Source organism: Rhododendron vialii, chromosome 7a, assembly GCF_030253575.1.
Source record: "Rhododendron vialii isolate Sample 1 chromosome 7a, ASM3025357v1".
Lineage (NCBI taxonomy): Eukaryota > Viridiplantae > Streptophyta > Magnoliopsida > Ericales > Ericaceae > Rhododendron > Rhododendron vialii.
In genome coordinates, this window is record NC_080563.1 from 34940179 (window position 1) to 34954895 (window position 14717).

A 14717-nucleotide genomic window follows, 5' to 3' on the forward strand; every position below is an offset into this window, starting at 1 on the left:
CGCGAGTGTTGAAGTGAAGAAAATCGAAAAGGTCGTCATCTCTCTCTCTCTCTCTCTCCTCTCTCTCTCTCTCTCTGAACAGTCTTCCCCCATTTCGAAAATCCAACAATGATCACACTTTAATTAAAAAACCCTAATTAGGGGGGGCTTGATTGTTTCTTTATTGTAAGTCCCAAAAGGCAATACATTTATGACTGTGTCAGTGGCCGGCATTGAATACCCGTAGAAGTAGCTTTTGAGAATTTTGGGGTTTTGACGTAGTAATATGAGAAGAAGATTCTCGTTGTTTTTGGTGGTGGCGTTGTGGGAGAGAATACTGCAGCGGCGATGGGGGTGGCCAACGCCTGGAGGTTTAGCGTTGAAGGAGTATTGAGTAAATTGGCTTCGGTTCATCAAAATACACAGCAGCAGCAGCAGCAGCAGCATTTCTTGGGGAGATTGTCTTGGTCGGTGGTGTGTGGATTGATGCTCTTCGCTCTGGGTTTGATTTCTCTCTTTACTGGCCACGTGGCTTCTGATCTCGACTGGTACTCTCAGAGGCTCGTCAAGCCCACCTCCTTCTACTATAAACGAGTACCACTCTCTCTCTCTCTCTCTCTCTCTCTCTCTCTCTCTCTCTCTCTCTCAAAATTGAACTGAAAGTGTTAAAAGTTTCTTGAGTATTTGGTTGACTGAAATTCTGTAGGTTTGGGCTTACGCTAAACTGTATGGTGTGTTAACAGTTTCATAGATTGAATGGTAGAATTTCATTTAGATATGTTGCTCACAAAGCTTTTTGAACAGTTCTCGGTCTTCCTCTCCCCGAAAAATCGATTTTCCAGGTAGAATTTTTTGGCCCTGTTAAGTGTGTGAGAAAGATGTGAAGAAAATGTCATCGTTCCTAATACTATATTTTGTTAATTTCTTCTCTAACCAAACAAGGGAGGAGAAAAATAAAAAAATCCCTTCTTTTGATATTATCCCTCTCTTTTTCCAAATGTAGGGGAAAAATTCTGTGTGAAATTTCAATTCTTTTTTCACAGCAGTCCCTCCTCTGAGTTAGAGTTGAAAGGTTGTTGTCTGAAATTATTGTCTTGGTGAAATGTTGGTGGATGGGCTTATGGGATTGAAGTAAAAGGAAAATGTTTGGTGAACTGAACGGAAATTAATTGGTAACGTTGATGGAAGAGTGTTTATGGGTTGTTCTCACAAGTGCCGGAACGATGCTCTCTACATTGTGTGTGTGTGTGTGTGTCACTTGCTTGGAGAAAAGGGGAAACGAGGAAAAGGACGTTTGAGATACTAAAATGAGTGGCCAAAAGAACTGAAATTTATTGGGAGATAAGTCATTGAGCTTTGTTTTCTTGCCAAGAAAAGTCAGGAAAGGGAAGGAAGCTAAGAAACAGAATCACATTTTGTGTTCTTCTATGTATCAAACAATGAAATCTCACGCAATGATACTCCAAGATATTTCATTTATTTAATCCTTTTGATTTGCTATATTTATTTGTCCTCCTCACAACTGTTCTTGTTGTGGATGTGTTGACTTGCTTTCTTGGTGTGGAACTTCCTGTCTTCCTCGCTAATTTGGACTTTTACATTGGCCTCGATTTTGGGTTTGGCATTATTTTTGAACCCTTTGCTACTATGGAAGATTTTGAAAATGCCATTTCCCTTAGTTTTTAAATTTTCTAATTTCCCTTCATAAGGTAGCTACCGTTCCACTGTTTATATCGCATTCACCAAGATATTTCATTTAACTTTGGGCATAAAACAACAGGTTGACCAGCTGCACCAGCAACATAGCAACTTTGGGTATTACGAGTACTTGTGCCGGGCACGCGATGCTCGTGCTGTGGCAGTATAATAGCATCATCTACACTCTTGATTGACAAGAAAGTGATGATTAATCATGCAAAAATTATAGATGAAAACTTTGAAATCGTGGTCTGAAAGTAAATCGATAAGAGTTACATTGACGATTCATTCATCACTTGCAGCCTAGCTATATTGTAAAACCAAGAGAGCAGATGGTGAAATCGTGGTCTGAAAGTAAATCAATACGAGCTGTTCCGATAGATGTTGGTAGTGGATTCATTTTTCTCTAGTTGTATTTTACTGAAATAATTTTGCAGATTGATCTCTCAGACGCCATCGAGCTCGAATTATTTCAGTATTGCTAGTTATATGACCTTTATTTTAATTAGTTGTCTGGGATCATTGTTATGTTGTCAGATTGCTCTATGTGCACTTATGTAGATGTTTGTCTGTCTAAGGGTTGAGATATAGATTTCGGTTCTGCTTTATTTTATGCTGTTGAGTGCCATGCTCATGAACATTCAACTAATTCTTTCCTTGTAGGAAGGGAGCAGTCGTGCGCCAATTGATATTTGGAAATCCAAGTTTTCAGAATTTTACTACCAATGCAGTGAAAGAGGACCTCGTTTTACTTGTAAGTCATCTTACCAACTAACTGCATAAAGTTTTGAATTACTTCCACAAATGCTGTTAGCAACTTTCTGCTCATTCTTTTATGTTACAATCACTGAACGTTTCTTTCAACCATCACGTAGTTAGGTGTTCGCACTTTGTTAACTTTCCAAAACTAGAATAAAGGCTGACCCTTGTTTGAAGTGCTGTTGGAATAGTGTACTATAAAGATGTAATTGTGGGATGCAAGAAATCTTTTCCAGTCGTAAGTATGTTTCAGCCAGTTGGTTATCTTGTGTCCATGTTCACAGAAGAGTATTGCGATGTGGTTATTGCACCCAAAGTTCTGCTTATTTAATTATCTTAAAATCAAATTCAAATGTTGGTCTAGGTGTTTCCCGTGGTTATGGCAAAGGCAATTTCCTGTATAACTAACCTCGAAATCCTTGGTTCTGCCTAAAATGGAATTCTTTTTAGTTGGTCCACTTAACGAAAATGCTTCTTGAAGCACATTATCACGTGTCTAGCTATTCAATTCCCAAAGCAAGCATGTTTTGCATAGTTAAGGTAGCAGATGTCAATACCGTTCCATCCCCTTGCCTTTCTACTAGTCCTATCTGGTGTTGGTAGTTGCGTGAGAATGTTTAATCGGCCAAGAGTAGGACGACATTGATTGTACAAGTTGTGCACTTTTTTGCATGGAAGAAATTCTTGAACAGATGCAATCTTTATTCAATTAAGCTTCTATACTTTGCTTAACAAGGCACTCGAGCCCTGATTCAATTTTTATTTTCTACATACGACTATCTTTAGTTAAATATGCTGGAACTCTTCTCTTTCCCATTTTGAGTTTCGAAAGTTAAATAACTCTTCTCTTTCTCATTTTGAGTTCGGAAAAAAATGTCACTGTAGTTGTTTTCTTTGATTCTCAAATGATATTCTGGTGATGTTTTTCTTTTCGGCAATATGATAGGGTATTCAGTGATGAAGTTTTAGGATTTGGAGTACAACATATATTGGATGCAATTTATATGTACAAGAACTGCTATTTGTTTACCTTATTTTTGCTGTACACTTTTTGTGGTCCTCAAGTTTATATGGCTACCTACATCTATTTCTCAAGCTGGCAATATCTTACTTCTTGTGTGGTTTAGCTCTTCCATTTTTGTATACTGAACACAAAAGATCCTAATGTTGCTAACCATGAACATAGCTGCGGTAAGTGAGCAGTTTTCAAATGGCTACTTGCTCATTGCAACAAGTGGGGGGCTGAACCAACAAAGAACAGGAGTAAGTAAAAATATTTCTTCTCTAGGGTAACCCTTTAGCATTTTGAGGTATTTGATTTCTATTTACTTCTCCACTTCATAACTTGAAATTTGAAATCCATTTCCTGCTCTCAGATTACTGATGCTGTAGTTGTAGCTCGGATACTCAATGCTACTTTAGTTGTACCTGAGTTGGATCATCATTCATTCTGGAAGGATGACAGGTGATTTTTGATTTTTGAAAAAAGAGACCAGAAATATAAGTTCTATGTTTTTTTTCCTTGGACATAATAGTGTGAATTAACGTTACGATTATGTAGTCATGAAGATGAATTACTTGACGTGCAGTGACTTTCCCAACATTTTCGATGTTAATTGGTTCATCTCGACCCTTTCAAAGGATGTAACCATTGTCAAAAGGATCCCAGATAAAGTTATGAGATCCATGGAAAAGCCACCGTATACTATGCGTGTCCCAAGGAAATCAGAACCTGAGTATTATCTTGAGCAAGTCCTGCCAATACTCCTCAGGAGACGTGTAAGAGATCGATATAACTCAAAGTCGAGTTTCACTTTCCTATTCTATTAGTCAGTTTCTGTAACGCTACCTGTTCCATTTTACAAATATAACCACTTTGTGTGTGCTTCTATGTTTGCTAACTTGTTTGTTCTCTTCACTTGCTTCTGAATGAATAACAATCTCGAATGTTAGGAGAACTGTAGTACCTCTGGTTTCCAAGAACTGTCAATACAGCTTTTGTTCTAGCTATTAAGTCACTTTAGATCTCTGATTAATTTGGTTGTCAAGCCGTACTGCCGTAACATTGTCACATTTTCCATGTTGATGACAGTTGCATGCCGACATAATTTGCAGGTTGTCCAGTTGACTAAATTCGATTATAGACTTTCTAATGACCTGGATGAAGAGCTGCAAAAGTTGCGTTGCCGGGTCAACTATCATGCCTTAAGATTTACAAAACCTATTCGGGAACTTGGTCAGAAGCTGGTGTCAAGAATGCGCAAGATGACAAATCATTTCATTGCAGTTCACTTGAGGTTCGTCTTATGTACTTGAAAAAATGGAAAACGAGCTAATATTTGCTCAAAATTCACCTCACAAGTCTTCAAAACAATGTATATGAAGTTTTAATAGATCGCTCATGTTTGTGCTGAATTAAAGACGTACCCGCACATTTCTTTGATTTATTGCCCACCTTTCCCAAGGGGTGACGAGTAACCCACTCCACGCTGGTCGATGCGGACACACGGCAAGCACAAACACGCTGATACATCGATTCTCTTCAAAAATTGAAAATAAAATGTAGGACACGCTACACCTTGGGCACGTTAAAGTTTTTGTTACGTTTATTACATGATGAGTAGTTTATGCACAAGGAACTGAAAAATTAATGAGTTTTATCAATTAAACATCTAGATCATTCCAGTAAAATTGCCCTCTAAGAAATGCAACAATTGCACAACATTGTAATACTACATATCATATCTTCATCTTGTAAATGTTTCAAGATATATTTAGAGTGCACGAGTTAAGTTCTAAAAGATTGGAGAATATTTGTAAAGGAGTAGAACAGGCAGGTATATGACATGTTCAGAGGGAAGGAGTTTCTCACAGAAAAATCATTGTAATTGATTGGCCATGAAGTGGTGGTAAAGCGTCCCGTATTGTGACATCAGCCTCCCATCTGCAGACTGCAATTGAAGTATATCTATTTTACTGCTTGTTGAAGCAACACAGTACGGCGAGTCCTCATTGTTAACTGCTAAGAAAATTTTAATCGAGCCTGCAGAAAGCCAAGAACTACACTGAGGCATTGGAGAAACGTGTTGGGGGAACAGTAAACCTGTTTCACGAATACTTGAGCTTGACATGAATATCAAGTAGAATACTCTAGATAGATGTATCACAGTTTTGGCAGGTGACATCCTACCCGGCAACTCAGAGATAGGTTTGCAGTCTGCAATATCTGCATGCATTCTTCATGGCCCATATATAACCATATAGAATTAGCAACTGATGGGATTGGAGAAATGTATCTTCTGCTATACCGAGACAGATAGACAGATAGAACCCATGTTGTCCCCAATCAATGGGGGTATGGGCGTATCTTCTGCTATACCAATCAATGAATTTTTTTTGCTGTGCCTTTGGAAACTTATATGTTATTTATTGTTTGGAAATCTAGATAATGTGAACAGCTGTAAGTAACATAGCAAAACCAAGAATTTCTAGTTTAATTTGTTTGGAGACCCCAGTAGCAAGCAGTAACATTGAAGACTGCCTTTGTTGTGTGTTGCAGGTTCGAACCTGATATGCTAGCATTCTCTGGATGTTACTATGGCGGTGGTGATAAGGAGAGATATGAACTTGGTGAAATAAGGAAACGATGGGCAACATTACCTGTGAGATTGCTATCTTTACCGCTTATTAATCCCAATCGAACCTGCATTTTTTTATTTTCTCCGACATTCCTAAACTCCTGTTACGTTCTCAGAAGTTAAAAGATCTGTAGAATTGGGCTTTTCTGGAGGGGTAAAGTAGGAAATACATATTTTTCCATGTCCTGTTATTGAGAGCGCCCTTTTCTTTCATCTATAGGATTTAAGCCCTGAGGGAGAGCGACAGCGCGGTAAATGTCCACTTACTCCTCACGAAGTGGGTCTGATGCTCCGGGCACTTGGTTTCTCAAATGATACACACCTTTATGTTGCTTCTGGTGAAATATATGGTGGAGAAGAGACTCTGCAGCCTTTAAGAGATCTTTTTCCAAACTTCTACACGAAGGAGATGCTTGCCAGTGAAGAGCTACAGCCTTTTCTTTCTTTTTCTTCTCGTCTAGCTGCCATTGACTATATTGTGTGTGACGAGAGTGATGTATTTGTCACTAATAACAACGGGAACATGGCCAAGATTCTTGCAGGACGGAGGTAAGAATTCATATCTTTTTAGGTTCTGACACAGTTTTGTTGGAAGTGAAAAATGGAAATACTAGTTTTTGTGGTTGAGAAATATGCATCTGGTAAAAAGAATTTGGCTGCATAATGAGTCTATTGTGGAACGATTTGCGGCTCCAACCCAAAAGCAGGGGCTAAGAGAAAGAAGACACGTACCATGAGCGTAAAAATTCCTACGGAACCAAACTTTTATATAAGTCAAGTGAGATAACATGAGCTACTATAGTGGGGTGAAACTTTCTTAGAAATGGTTCTTCAACACTTCTCAAAACTGTATTAGAAAATTATCAGGTAACTAACTGACTGTAGTGTTTATTTTTGTGGAAGCTGCTTTTTTTCTTATTCAATCTAAACGCTTGTAACTCCCCCAAAAATCCATGAGGTGTCAGCTATTCCTTTTGACAACGAAGAGGAACTTATGCATAATTTAGAGATTTACATACATCTCATCCATTATGCACTTTCAATTGTTCCCTATACACCATGTTCTTGTCTTCTTGAATCAATTAGGGTTGGCTACATGAATTTGTTTTCTCCATTGAGCTCTGTTGAGGCCATCATGCTACGTGATATCTAGAAAACCTATATTCTTTCGAACTACCGCCTCTAAAGTCAATTTTGGTCTATCCCTCCCCTATGCTATCATCTACCATAACTATATCACTCTTGACTACCACTTCCACTGATCTACAATAGATATGTCCAAAACACCTTAATCTAACTTCATTCGCATTTTAGTAGTTCGACTCAAGACAAGCAAGATGTTGTGTTCGATGAGTAACAGGTCAAATAGAATGCTTGGTTCAATGTGAGCAGTGGTTGTTAAAGTCACAAGCAAGTATATAAAGAGTATTTTCACTTTCAGTTAGCATATGATTTAATCTTAGGAGTGTTATCAAAATCTTTACAAAAAAGGTATATTGGTGATACTGCATCAAAGATGGTACTTCTTGGATCTTGTGGACAAATTACAAAGACGAGGAAGTGATGCAGATTGTCCTTCCTGCAGTTCCTTTTGTTCACAGGGGTAAACTTGGTTGAGAAGTTCTAAAGGTTGTGAAGGTGCAATTTATTGTATCAATTTTCGTTAGTATTCTAGGTCTCCAGGATTATTACGTAGAACCCACTGCCCGGGTTCGAAAGATTGTAACAATTTATTTGGTGGTATTGCATTTGTGTTTCTATCTTGTTATTAGTAGTGCTTACTTATTGCTCTCATCATACCTGTCCCTAAGTGCCCGTGTCTTTGGTCTTTCTCACCTAAGACTACTTATTTCTCTTACTTTTCATGGTTCAAAGGAGGTACATGGGTCATAAGAGGACCATCCGACCAAATGCGAAAAAGCTCAGCTCCTTGTTCATGGCACGAGGCCGAATGGATGCAGCTACATTTGCTAGAAAGGTTAAGTCATGCCAGAGAGGGTTCATGGGAGACCCGGAGGAAATGAGACCTGGACGAGTGGAGTTTAACGAATTCCCCTCCTCTTGCATTTGCCAGAAACCATTCACATATTCCAATGGCTACAATGAAAATGACCGGGACCAGACCCCAAAACAAGGGCCAATTTTTACGGAAATTTTTTTGCACAAAGATACAATGGGAATAGCCAAGTGGTGAATAGCTTGCAGAGACTGAACATTCCAAATGCTAGAGAAGGACCGGTATCTTTGGCAGGAGACACTGACAACAAAGATTTTCCACAAGGCTAGGCATAAAGCGACAAAGGTGTATGATTGAATTTTCTGCTATGCACAGCTAACGTTTTGCTTGGTGTTAGATGGTGCCAGTTTTTCCCAACAGGGTGCCAAGCCACACCTCAGGTTGCATCTGGTTTGTGTCTCGAACCTAAATTTGGACGGCAGAATGACTTTGTATAGGAGTATATGACTTTTGATGAGCTACAAGTGCTCATATGTACTTTTGTAAGGTATATAGCAGGTAGGTATGCCAAGTATATTGCCACAGTTTCTTAATTTATATTATTCGGTTGAAGAGAGTGTCAGGGCTTTGCCGTAAGGTATGCCAAGCAGACATTGATATTTCTGACACAAGTGGTGTGATGAACCAACATACAATGCATGAGCGCTGCTGATGGATATACAGTCTATTTCCTAGTTGGTTAAAAACTTGAAAAGAGGGTTTTCTGTATGAATAACTGCATATATTGAAGTGGTCCTAATTTGGTCCGATTACCACCATCAAATTTTAGTACTACCCATCCGGGGAAATTTGAATTTGTTCACACAACGGTTGAATTTCCGTTTGGTTAGAATAGTAGGCGAGTCCAATTAAAATAGAACCGACTGCAGCAGCAAAATGGTATGATTGATGATTGGAATAACTTGCTGCAATTTCAATCCACCCAGATGGAGAACTTCCAACTAAAAAAACCTGTTATGGTGAGATTACATCATAATTCTCTTTTGTTGAAGAGATTTGCATTCTCAAGTCCTTAAAGTCTTTATGCCAATTTGCAATGGCAAGTAAATGCTGGGAGAAATTATTAGGTGGATATTATTGGTTTTGAGTGGTGCCAAGTTTTTGGCTGAAGTAGTTTTTGGATAGATTGTGATACTGGTGTATGCCCCTTTTAATTTTGTATATATGCGTTGGAGCTTTTTCAATGAAATTGTGCTTATCTCCAAAAAAGAAAAAAAAAAAAGATCCATCGACTTGCAATTGCAATTGCAATGGTAGGAGCGATTGACTTGCGGTCACAGTTCGAAGTCTATTGCTAACTATTTTGGAGTTGCTCAAATGTTCATATAGCTCCCAAAAAAAGAGAGCTCAAAATGAGCATGACAAATAAGAGAAAATAGATTACACGAGCAAATTAGCAGTTTTGGAACACAAAATGAAAGAAGAGTGATTTTTTAAGTGATTGTTCTGAATTCTTGTACTGATCATATATATAACTAAAAAAATTATCCTGTTAATCAATAACCTATAATTTCGCTTCTTGGAGTTGCCTTTGCTTTTCAAAAAAATGAATATAAGGCCCACTTTCTTAAATTCGTCTTGGTTCCAAAGATATTATTATGGCCGACCTTGGGACGAGGCCTGCTAACGCCGTAATTATCTTCCCTAGATGTGATTATAGAGACTCTTGACCCACACCAAATCTCAAAAGGTAATAATCACTCACAAATTTCTACTCTCATTAAGACACCAGTGTTAATCACCGCGTAGCTAGGAACCACTTATTTCCTCTAGAAATGTACATTCAAACTATGGTCCACATTGCATGAGTCCTCTCGGTGGTTTGTGGACAACTTGTTCTCAGGCTCTTGTCCTACACTTTGTGGACAAAAGCACCAAGACTCTCGGTGCAAGACCTTTTTTTTTTAATGGTAAAAAAAATTCATTAATCTCTAAAATTGTAACAAAGACTAAAAGAAGCAGGGAGTGATGACATCATATTCCTAACCCGAGACCCATCCAAGAAATAATGCTAAGAATAATCTTATGCCCATCCGAGACCTAAACCCAAGTTTAGCAAGAAGCCAAACACGAAAACACTTATTGGGACAAAGTCCATACTTGTTGGCCTAGAAGCCCAGATAAAACATGTAAATCAAATGCGACGTAGCCCAAACCAGATATAAGGGAGTAGCCCAAGCATTTAAAGCCCAATTCCTAACCCTAACAGTCTCCAACATCATTTGCCGCCTCAAGAAACTTTTGTATATCACAGGGATAAGAGGCGTGGTGGTGTCCCCTCCGGTCCGTTTTTAATTTTTTGGCCATTTTTTAAGTACACTTTGATGATTGATTCCATTCATTTTGTAGAGCTTGGCGGGAACATTAATCTTGCCAAAAATTATGTTTATTGGACTTTAATAGATACATGATCGACGCATATGAAAATTGCAAAAAATAAAAAATAGGGTTGCGATTTAGTGTGTTTTTGGACCCAATTTTTTATTTTAGAAAATCTCTCTCTCTCTCTCTCTCTCTCTCTCTCTCTCTCTCTCTCTCTCTCTCTCTCTCTCAAATAAGTGAAGTACGCTTGAAAAATCTGTACAAGAAGAATTCAATCAGTAATACATTGTTTTATTTTGTTAGAAACATTACACATGATTGGTGAGTCTGATTGATCTATCAAAAGTGAGAATTACTACTTATTGCCATTGATAATCTCTAGAACTAAGGCATCCATGATTATTGCGTATAGTAAAAGATCATTCGTCGAAATTAAAAGGGGGAATTCCGGATAATGAAGTTAGGCTCGTAAAAGAAACATGAAAATTTGAGTGTTAACCCTTTTCACGAGGGATTTAATGAGATGAGCAAAATAGGATTCGTTTAGTTACAAAATAACAAGTTCTGCATTTTTCCCAATAGGTACGAATTAAGTTGGTGGGTTTTTTGTCAAAATTAACTTCTAATCATGAGACTCATGACGGTGCATCTGCTCAATGTGGAAACATCATTCTTCTATGATTAGGCAGAATTGAAGGATCAAAGCAAAGCAATTCTAGCAACCAGGAAAGCTATATTACAATAATCAATTTACTCAAATAGCATTCCTCTTATAGAAATTAACAATTATGCTTATTGCTGAAAATCTCATCCTAGTTCAAACATATTTGCTTATAGCTGAAATCACATCTTAAGAATTTAATGAGGACACAACTCAGCAATTGATACTTCATTTATTGAATGACCCGATACGGCCAATTCAGAACTATGCTCCTGAAGCAATGGTAGCTCTGAATTGGTTCTACCACTAAGCCAAAAAAATGCTGGCTCTGACGGTACCGGAAGGTTGAGGGAAAAGCTACTAAGCATGAGAACAACTGAAGCCATAGTCGGTCGTTCCGCAATATTTTCCAGGATGCACAATAACCCAATGTAAATACATCTTATCGTTTCCCTCATAAAACCCGAATTAGACCTCAATGTGGGGTCTATGAGATTTGAAGTTGTTCCTTCCTTCCAAGTTTCCCATGCCTGCAAGATTTCAACATGTAGCACTTGTCAAATTCTACAATATCAACGGTTTAGATCCAATATTTAACATTTGGGATGGATTGGTTAGATTCAAGGAAGAAGAAGAATCAAAGGGGAAGATGAGGGAATATCAGACTTTTAATGCACGTCCGTCACACTGGACGTTATTATGGACGGAATTGGGTATTATGTGCACTCTTCACAAAGCACAGGGGTGCTATGTGCACACTTTTGAACCATATGGGGTATATCCACATATGACCCAAGCCACAGGGGGTCAAAGTAGACTTCCTTTTTAAAAAGCCTATCAAATTAGGTATTTGGTTAATATTAGCAAATGGGAAGATGAATAAACAATCAAGAAAGCCTGGCAGAACCCATCAAGGTAGCCCAGTGGTTTAACATTGTCAATTGGATCAACGTAAACTCAATGGTATTGTGTTTGTTAGATAGCTTGATATACATTGTTGAGCTCATTTTCTAATAGCTTAAGCTTTTGGGAGAGTTGGTAACTTAACAGGACATGCCCAAATAAGCACTAAACATGTACACATTGACACAACTTATTGGTCACCATATCCCCATGTCGGACACGCATAGGGCACCGACATGTCTCGAACACTTCGAAATACGAAATGTGGCTTGACATATATTTTTTTTTGGATAGAACATCTGGGACACGTGTCTTGCTTAGACATGGCATGGAACGCGACAAAGCAAGTTTTAGAATTTGAACACGACAGATCTCAACCTCAAATAGCTCCTAACAAGTACTTTGTGGACCATCTATCAGTTATGTAAGATTTAGTGTAAGTGGTTCTGTGGACATAATATTTTGGAAGATCTCCTGTAACTACACATGGGTCTTACTATTTGATTCTCTCCACTATGGTTTTTCCATTAGCCAGTTCTCCAAGTATATCTGTGTCCCTTGCTTTCATTCTTTGTTGATTTGGTTTGTAATTGCTTAATCCGGGTACTGAATTGAGCTTGGTTGATGAATTGGTTCGATTTGATGCAGTTGTTAGTTAGGAGTAATTATTTTTTGAGCCGTTGGATGTTTTGGATGGAGTTGAAATGCTAAACCGTCCATGCGAAAACTATTGTTTTCTGAATTATATGAAGCCAGTAAGCAAACAGCGACAATAATAACAGTTCATAACGCACAAGTCAACTTACTTGACATCCTTTCTCGTCCTTAATCGGAGCAACACACAGGCAAGGGCTGTGAGTACCAAAGAGATACTCACTGCAACCATAACAATAACAATAGTTGGCCACAACATGCTACTCTTATTGTCTGCAATGGACAGAAAAAAAATGTTCAAATTGGATTCATTTATTATTCAGATATGGAAGGTTACATCTAAAGTTTTAAACAAATATAGTTATGGGCTAATATTGACAACAAAATTCCAAAATATCATGATAGAAGCATAAACCAATGACTCCAATCTCATACGTACCTATCTTTTTTATTTTTTTGTGACTAGAGTATTCAAGGTTTACGCCGGACTAATTCTCTAAATTCATGCAGTCCTCTCCTTCTAACGTATACCAGGCACGGGAAGGCGCGGGGAGGGAGTGAGAAATCAGTTATTTAGTGATCTCGTTCACAACATGAACATATATACCTTGCTTTGTTGTCACGTTTGTTGATGGCGTAGGAGGAGCAAAAGTGTGTGCCGGTGGAGGGGCTGGCGTCGGGGGTGCTGCACCAGCAGAAGATTCCGAAATCGGGGACAAATCGTATTGAAACAAACAGCTTGGTCTCATAATATTCACTGCTTTTTTCTTCAGACAACAACTTCGGTAATCGTCCACAGCTCCCCTCAGACATCTGCTACAATCAACCGATGAAAGGCTAGGGACACACTGCATAAGTCCATACACAGTATTATTCTCATCCTGGATATAATTTGTTGTACCCATTGCAAACTTAAGTGAAGCATTACCCGCAGCTGTCCTGATTATAAGATTGTCAATCAAATCATTCAACGCCTGATCGAATTCATCGATATGGTCTGTGATGTTACTTGCACCATGTAGGAATTTGGCTGGTCGGCTGTCCATGGCCCCGGAAAAAGACTTGTTAGAGTACCGGATAATACACGGATAAGGGTCTCCATAAGCAATTGCTTCTATCTTGTTAGGACACTGCACAAATATATCCAGGCTAGCTTTACTGATGCAGTACATACAAGTGATGTTAGAAAGGTCGCCCCTGCAGAGTCCGAGGGCATAAACAGTGTCCGAGCCTTGCCCCAGGGTTGCGTTGTAAAATCCAAGGTTGTCATGGACATTCTGCATGAGCGAAGAGACGATCCGGTCACGGTTTGTGCCGTATGTGCTGCTACTAGTGAAATTGCCGGGATAGGAACAATATTGGGCAGCGGTTAGGGGGAGAAGAAGGCTTATGAATGTACGAGAAAGCAGGACAACCAAACTTGACTTAGACATTACTAGTTGAGTTTGTCCTAGTTGAGTTTCCACAAGAATGAGTTTTTGATGCTGTTTTCAGTCAGAAATGATACGGCCCAGGAAGGAGTTTTCCCGAAATGGGACAGGAAAGCAGGAAAGCATTCAGATTTCGGTGAAACTCCGTGCTGAACCATATCATTTGTCTTTTCAGTTCAATCATAGTGTCGGCTTGATCAGCTGTAACCATATTGGCCACATGTCAAAATCAACTTGACTACGATGGCATGAGGCAGCCCGGTATAATTTCAGACGCTGACAATTGAAGTGACAATTTCGCACTTGGCGTCTGGAGGGTGGTAGAACACATTTTCCCAACGCTTATCAGCTTTGTATCGACAATCACAATCTTTCCTTTTTTTTAGTAATCGACGATAGGATGTAATAAGGAAGGGGAAGCAGTAATTCGCGACAGGAGTGGTCCACCCACTCGTATCCACCCATATAAACTTCGAAACAAGTAATAGATATAGTCATCCCAAATCATATCATCAAGAACTTGAAAGTCTCTTCAAAACCAAACAAAGTTTGACAGAGATAGGAGTGGTCCAGGCAATAAAGAGAAACCAACAAAGTGGGAACAATCAATAGTTGTTAATACAATTCTTCATGACCTGCTTGCGCTATCTAACCAA

At 38.8% G+C, this 14717-nt stretch overlaps 2 protein-coding genes across 5 annotated transcripts in view; one reads left to right on the top strand and one right to left on the bottom strand.

Moving 5' to 3' along the window:
• Positions 1–14688, bottom strand: part of LOC131333927 (cysteine-rich receptor-like protein kinase 11) — a 38733-nt gene extending 24045 nt beyond the window's left edge. Inside the window, exons 1-3 of one of the 3 annotated variants that reach the window (XR_009201969.1) lie at positions 13239–14678; positions 12784–12904; positions 11408–11604 (exon numbers count right to left, since the gene is read on the bottom strand). Coding sequence is in view for 2 of the 3 variants with exons in the window: in XM_058368753.1 (XP_058224736.1) it covers positions 11562–11604; positions 12784–12904; positions 13239–14064 (990 nt within the window). In the remaining variant the exon portion in view is untranslated. Of the gene's footprint in view, positions 1–5352; positions 5480–11168; positions 11605–12783; positions 12905–13238 lie in introns of those variants that run through there. The other 2 variants (XM_058368754.1, XM_058368753.1) reach the window with 2 other exon arrangements.
• On the top strand, positions 16–8643 carry LOC131333926 (O-fucosyltransferase 29). Of its 2 annotated transcripts, none has more exons than XM_058368751.1 (9): positions 16–573; positions 2341–2431; positions 3623–3699; positions 3813–3901; positions 4026–4215; positions 4552–4733; positions 5996–6098; positions 6295–6623; positions 7950–8643. In XM_058368751.1, the coding sequence occupies exons 1-9, from the start codon at positions 328–330 to the stop codon at positions 8266–8268; spliced, it is 1626 nt and encodes a 541-aa protein (XP_058224734.1). In that variant the 5' UTR covers positions 16–327; the 3' UTR covers positions 8269–8643. The 2 variants fall into 2 exon arrangements, with proteins under 2 accessions (XP_058224734.1, XP_058224735.1); XM_058368752.1 differs by having other exon boundaries at positions 41–573; positions 2341–2435; positions 3633–3699.
• Positions 14689–14717: the final 29 nt, after the last annotated feature.